Source organism: Halyomorpha halys, unplaced genomic scaffold (genome assembly GCF_000696795.3).
Source record: "Halyomorpha halys isolate HHAL.00 unplaced genomic scaffold, Hhal_1.1 Scaffold806.1, whole genome shotgun sequence".
Classification (NCBI taxonomy): domain Eukaryota; kingdom Metazoa; phylum Arthropoda; class Insecta; order Hemiptera; family Pentatomidae; genus Halyomorpha; species Halyomorpha halys.
This window is the reverse complement of record NW_027113188.1, coordinates 472,848-480,025: the sequence shown is the minus strand read 5'-3', so window position 1 is coordinate 480,025 and position 7,178 is coordinate 472,848. Positions and strand designations below refer to the sequence as shown.

General features: G+C 31.7%; 1 protein-coding gene across 1 annotated transcript; it reads left to right on the top strand.

The window, feature by feature from the left end:
• The first annotated feature begins 537 nt into the window (after positions 1 to 537).
• Positions 538 to 2,842, top strand: LOC136796604 (histone-lysine N-methyltransferase SETMAR-like). Its single transcript, XM_067050763.1, has 2 exons — positions 538 to 1,471; positions 2,820 to 2,842. The coding sequence occupies exons 1-2, from the start codon at positions 538 to 540 to the stop codon at positions 2,840 to 2,842; spliced, it is 957 nt and encodes a 318-aa protein (XP_066906864.1).
• Positions 2,843 to 7,178: the final 4,336 nt, after the last annotated feature.

The window sequence follows — 7,178 nt, the reverse complement described above, 5'->3', positions numbered from 1 at the left end:
AAACACCACTAGTTTCTAACCTTGCTTCCTCTTCCATTCCGGACTAACCTCCGGGGCACCTGAAAAGAAGATGGCCTCGAGTCCTTCTAATGTAGAAATATTATCACAGTGATACCTCTAAATATACAGGCATTTACTTCATTATAATCTCAAATCAAATTTACAAGATGTGTTTTTGTGTAAATATCAATAAATAAATTAAAAAAATCTTAAGAAGATAAGAGAAAAATGTTTTTGCCATATAGAGAATTTATCGTAAAATGTTTCTGCTCAGGATCTCGTGAACTAATTCCAAATAGTACAAGAAGACTTTGATGTTAGCATAGGAGTTATTGCGATCTTGGCGAAAAATACCAGGGCATTCAAAAAGTCCTGTCGTTTTTCGTTTGTTCGTTGTTTATTTTGTTTCTAGATTGTTTGCTAATTAATTCCGTTCAATACAACTTTTATCCATGTAAACACAAATGTTTATACTTTATGAATAGGAGGCTAAGGAGGATTAATTTAATGCAGTCACCATCCAACTGTCTAGTTAAAATGATTCCAGTTGAAACTCAAATTCGGTCGATTTTGCTCTATGAGTTTAAACTTGTCTCAAAAGCTGCCGAAACTGCTAGAAAAATATGCTCCGTGTTTGGGGAAGATGTGCTGTCTGAGCGGAAGGCACAATTTTGGTTTTCAAAATTTCGTGGAGGCGACGAGACACTAGAAGACGAGGCACGCTCAGGTCGACCAACTGTAGTTGATAAGGAGGACGTTCGAAGAGTAGTAGAGTTGGATCCGCGTCAAAGTTGTTCAGAGATAGCCTCTCAACTTAATATCTCAGCCACCACTGCCTGGAATTACCTTAAAGAACTGGGAAAAGTGAAAAAACTGGATAAATGGATTCCTCATAAGCTTTCAGATGCCAATATGCTTGTTCGCTTGACAACTGCATCTTCGTTAACTTCCCGCTTGAAAGTCGAACCCTTTTTGAATCGAATCATCACCTGTGATGAGAAATGGGTGTTGTACAACAACTTCAGACGATCATATCAGTGGTTGTCGGCAGATGAGAAACCTAAACAATTTCCAAAACCAGATCTCCATCCAAAGAAAGTTTTGCTCATTGTTTTCTGGACAGCCAAAGGTATAGTGCATTTTGAGATTCTGAATCAAGGGCAAACCATCACTGCAGAAGTATACTGCAATATACTGGACCATTGCCAATCCAAGCTTAAGACTTTTGATCCCTGCTTAGTCAACAGAAGAAGACCTTTGCTTCTTCAAGACAACGCTCGACCACACACCGCCAAATTGACCAGGGAAAAATTGACAGAAATAGGCTGGGAAGTTTTGCCTCACCCACCATATTCCCCTGACCTGTCACCCACTGATTATCACCTATTCAGAGATCTCGACAACAATCTGAGACAAAAATGTTTTCAAGACCGTGACAACCTAATTCACGAACTGACCACTTATTTTTGCAGTAAAAATCAACAGTTTTTTAAGGAAGGAATTTGGGCTTTACCATCTCGTTGGGAGAAGGTTACCGACTGTAACGGTGGATATTTTGATGAATAAAGGTGATTATTTGAAAATATTTATTTATTTATAATTTCCCCCAAAAAAACGACAGGACGTTTTGAATGACCTGGTATTATGGACTCCCTGGGCGTTTATCTTAAAATACTTTAATCTTATTTATTTGTTTTAAACTTCTTTCATCTTTTTTTAATGTATTTATCTATATTTAACTTATTTATTAGTTCTTAACTTATTTATTTGGTTTCAATATTATTATCTATTGTTATATTATTTGAATTCGTTTCTACATTTTAATTTCTTGACAACGTTTTCTTATTATTTCTTAATGTGTGCTTAATGAACGTATCAATTTTGAATGAGTCCATAAATTTAAAATAGAACTTGTGTGGTAAACTCAATACTAGTGACTGATCACCGGAAAAGAGGAATATGAGACATACTAGAATGGAATGTAATGAGAGGATAAAACATATAGTTTTAATAACAAAACCAAACCTAAAAAAAAAAAAAAAGGAAGACAAAATAAAAGTTTTTTTTTTGTAATTTCTGTCTATAGAGAATTTCTTTCTTCTTCGAAACTCATTTTTAAGCTACCTCATTTTCAAATATATTCCAGAAAGGACTCCATTTCTCCTACTCAGGAGTGTGGAGTTCGATTTCAGGTTAGACATCAATAAATTGGGAACCACCGTTCAAGAATAATAAATGAGAATAGAGTACAGTGGAAAAGATATGATAAACGTAGCAAGCACAACAGACAAAAAATAAATAGTACAGGAGTAAGAATAAACCTGGCGTGAATAAATAAAGAGCTGTGAATCACCTTAAGTGCATTTTATGATTATAAAAAAGCTAAGTTACCAGGTGAATCGAACAAGGGTCATATTAGAGTGGGATGTAATGAGAGGATAAAATATATAGCTTTAATAACAAAAAAACGGGGAAAAAAACATAAAAAATAAATGTAATTTTGTTATAAAAACATATAATGTACTAATGTATGTTTTTCGTTTATACTATTTTGTTATGTTGCCTTTTATGGTTGATAAGTATGCAGTGCGTTTTAGGAATCCACTATATTTAGTGGTTTTGATTGATTTCTATCTAAAAAGAATATCTCTCGCGTTGGAAAGCCAAAGATTTTAGAAAAAAAAATATATTAAACAAATAACCCAGCAGAAGGCAATGCCAATAAAAGCATAAATAAAAGGTCTGATCTAACACGAGAGTGACTAAAATAATAAAATGATCCTTATTATTCTTAATATTTATATGATTAATTGTTTAAGAACAGGATGTAAATTTTACTTAACTTTTTTATTTGTACTCTTAACACTTTCTTGAGACTAGTTAATATTGTTTAAATAATTAAAATTTTATTTTAAATTAAATTAAAAAGTAAAATTGTTCAACAGATAAATTACAACAATTTTACTGTTGACTGTAATGAATAATTTTAATTTTTAATTTAATGTGAAAAATCGACTAATCAGGGCAATTTGTGGACTGATATAAATGACCTGCGCGGAATAGCCTGCATGAAGTAGTTTTTAAAATGATTTGGTTCTAAAATTGTATTAAGATTGGATGGCCGAATTGGCCGAAACGTCGGACTAAAAAGGAATACAAATGTTTTAAGACTAAAATGGATACAATTTTATTTATTTAAATAATGAACTTTTTTTATTTTTGTTATTGTTATATATTTCGTCAATACTTCTACTAGAAAGAAAAATGTTAAAATTTTGCAACGTAAAGTATTATTAAAAATGCTCTTCTGAAAACTGTTGAAATTGGATTCAATTTGTCTAATGAAAGACTCACTTTGAAAATTATTATGGGACAGTATTGCCACAGTCAATAATATTAAAAAAATCTGTTCTAAAACAAGCCAGGATTAATTTCAATTCAAGGTAGAGGAGGAAGGGAGGGAGTTATCCTCACACCACATCAGATTTTCATTTGTAGAAGCAGTCTATAAGCAGAAATGGTTAAAAATTAGCTATAGCTAAAACTAATAGCAAAAATTGCCATGGATACGACCCCTATTCATGAATGAACCATTGATAAATAAATATCGTATCCATGACAATTTTAGCTATTAGTTTCATAGTTACCCAACTCTGCCTACAAGTGATATTTGCCAATATTCAACACTTCGTATTCATTATACATGTTAGTGGTACTGTGTGCTTCAGCGTTTCGTACAACGGCCCCGAGAAGCTGAATAAAAAAAACTTAAGTGTCCAATAGTCATAGTCATTTCCCTGATTTTTTTTTTTTTTACTAAAAAGAATTCCAAAAAAAAATTAATTGAATGACTCTAATTTGTAGTTGAATCATTGATTCTGCTCACTTCATTTTACAGCATTTTTTTTACATTCATTATTCGGGAATCTATTAAAACTATTAAATATTAGAAAAAGAAGTTTTATGTACAAAAAATAAAATTGATATTTATTTAACGATATTATTGATGCATAAATATTGATATTATTTATTTTGTTAAAAAAAAAACTTTATTTAATTGATAGATATTACAATCTGCCACACTATGAATGATCATACTCATACTAAAATAAAATAAAATAAGAATGAAAATAAATAAAAAATTAAAGAAATAAAAATAAATAAAATCTCTCTTAAAATATATACGAACAGAAAGATAAAGAAAATGAACATAATCAAACTATGTGTATGAAAAAATAAATAAAATAAAATAATAATAAAAATAACATAACCTTTAGTCACATTTACACTGCTATATACAATATTTACACAATCGACCTGAGGATCCCAGAGCCCACTCTATCCCCCACGTGTGAGGGGTAGAGCAGTGCTCTTTGAGATCCCAGCGCATCCCTCTCACCGCATCACTGGTAGCGAGCCAGTGGAGATTTACTGATATTAAAAAAATAATAATAATAATAATGAAACTGCTTCAATTTATAACATGATATCGGCATGGTCTTTCACTATAGCATTTGTTTTTAAAGTAGATTAAAGACAATAAATAAACTTTTAAAAAAATTATCTTTTGATCAAATAATTATTTTAAAATATTTCAATTATTAGGTAAACCTATTAAGAGATTTTTTTTTAACACTAATTGACTTAAATGTTGAAAATATCATCGAAACAAAATAAAATTATGTTAATTATTTTTTGACGTTAGAAAAAACACTTAAATATATCAAATTATTAAAACAATCAAACCTAAAGCTGTCAAATACCGAGTAAATTTGTTGTAATACAAATAGCATATTTACCACTAAATTCTAAAATATATCAACAATTACTAAAAGAAATTAAATGATTCGAAAAATACCGACCTGGGTAGAAAAAAAAGATATTTTTAAATATTGAAATATGTATTGTTTAAAATTTAACTTACTACCCCAAAATAACGAGGTGAAACAGCCGTACAAAGCTGATGGGACTAGCTAAGGAATTATGCAAGCTATGGCTGTCCCGCTCTTTCTCTGAAATTTTAATGTTATACGTCCCCTGTTTATCCTTCATGTACGAATCGAAAAATGCTAAAACTTAACTCTTTAAACTTCCTAATTTAACATCTCTATCATATCATATTTAAAATAATTTAATAATTATGCATGTACGATTAATATACTTTATTGCGATATAAATATTAATATTGAGGCTCATAATAAATAGTTTAATTACTACTTGAGCTACTATTGGAAACAGAGTTGACTGTATGAAGTAAATTGTAGGAAGATAGTGCGGTGGCGGTCAATAAAGGCATCAAAATAGTAAAAGAGAACTATTTTATAGTAAGCTTCGTTAGATTAATACAGAAATGTCAACTGCACAACGATCAAAAAGAAAAAAACTACGGTTGACTTCTCTGTTTCAATCTGGCAGCCCTGACGAAACCCTGCAAAATGAGGCGAAACGTTGGTTAACAATAAATAGTTTTCTTTATATTTTGATACCTTTATTTACCGCCACCCGGACTACCTTCCTACAATCTATTTGAGTTTTTCTTTGACCACACCCGAACCTTATTATTTTTATTATTACACATGGTCAATTATTGATCTTCCAGGATGTCTCAAAACACAGAGGTCCATCAAGATACAAACACTTATAATCTCCCCCGCACCTTTTAAACCGCCGTCCTGTGTCGTCACCCGAACTTTAACTCTCCAATACTCCTTCTCCATCTTCTCAGATTTCTTCATCTTCCGTTGCTTCTTCTAATATTCTCATTCATCCTAACTGCCATGTTCTCTCTAACTCTACTATTTTACCTTGTTCTACAGATCTTAATGCTTTTTTCCTAATTCAAATCAAAATCCCCTCTTCATAAATCTAATTTTAACACTCTGTGCAATCTACACAAGTGTCTAACAGATAAAACCAAACAACATATTTTTCTTCTGAAATGCAGATCTCTGCCAGTTTTTCCAAAATCCATGGATAATTCATTTAATCAGTCCCCTCTTCCTTACGTTCCAAATTTTGTCATTCTTTACTCAATTTTAAAAAATCACTTAATTAATACATGAAGGAGAATAACTAACAGTGATCTGTTTGCAGTGACTGGTCAGTCAATTTCTCATGATATGAAGGTCAGGAGATTAATATGAGCATTCATGTGGCTCGAAGCAATCCATCAGGACACTTTTACAGAACTATGTATGCCACTATAGTTGGCAAGAGACCACAAAGGAGGTCGAAAACCAGATGGGTAGACAGAATCAACAATGATGGGAAAAAGAGTAGCCAAACTGAAAGGCAGTAGCCCATGGCAGGCGTGGAGAAGCCTGACTCGGACAGCCAAGGCCTACAAGGCCTGTAGAGCCAACCAAAAAAAAAACAGTGTTTTTTATAATATGACAAATTAACAAAATAAACTTTAAATTATATTTAACGGAATTAGAAAATGAATATGTGCATAAACAGTAATGTGAATACAAAAGTAAAGGAATAAAAATGTGAGATGGTTCAGATGTGTTTTTTTATTTTTATTTTAATATATGTCCCTTACATAATAAACTTCTCAACCACCCAAATCCACTTGTTTCTAACCTCGCTTCTCCTTCATTACCTAATAATCCTCCTAGGCGTCTGAATAGAAGATGGCCTCGAGATCTTCTCCTCTAGAAATGTTATTGGAGTTCTATCAGTGGGTAGATTCTCCACATGTTTTTATCATGTCACTATGTCACCTACAGCAAATTTACTTGTTGTATATATGTGTATACAGTTGTAAATATCAATAAATAAAGTATTAAAAAAAATATATAAATAAATAAAAATTTTAATATCTTTATTGAAATTTACAACTGTATATTATATAATCCATTTAGTAAATATGATCTTAGTTAAAATGGAGTGTTACAGGTGAGTAGAGAAACTACCCATTGGTAGCACTCTAATGACATTTTACATTAGCAGGTCTCGTGGCCATCTTCTTTTCAGGCGCCTCGGAGGATTATCCGGAATTGAAGAGGATGCATGGTTAGAAACTAGGGGGTTTGAGTGGTTAGAGAGTTTATAATGGAAGGAGTGACATCTGGTTCGGGCTAGATCGGTTACATAGAGAACATTAAGGTCTTTATGTATGATTTTATTTGTGACAAAGTAAGGAGTATTGAGGATTTTACAAAGGATTTTGAATT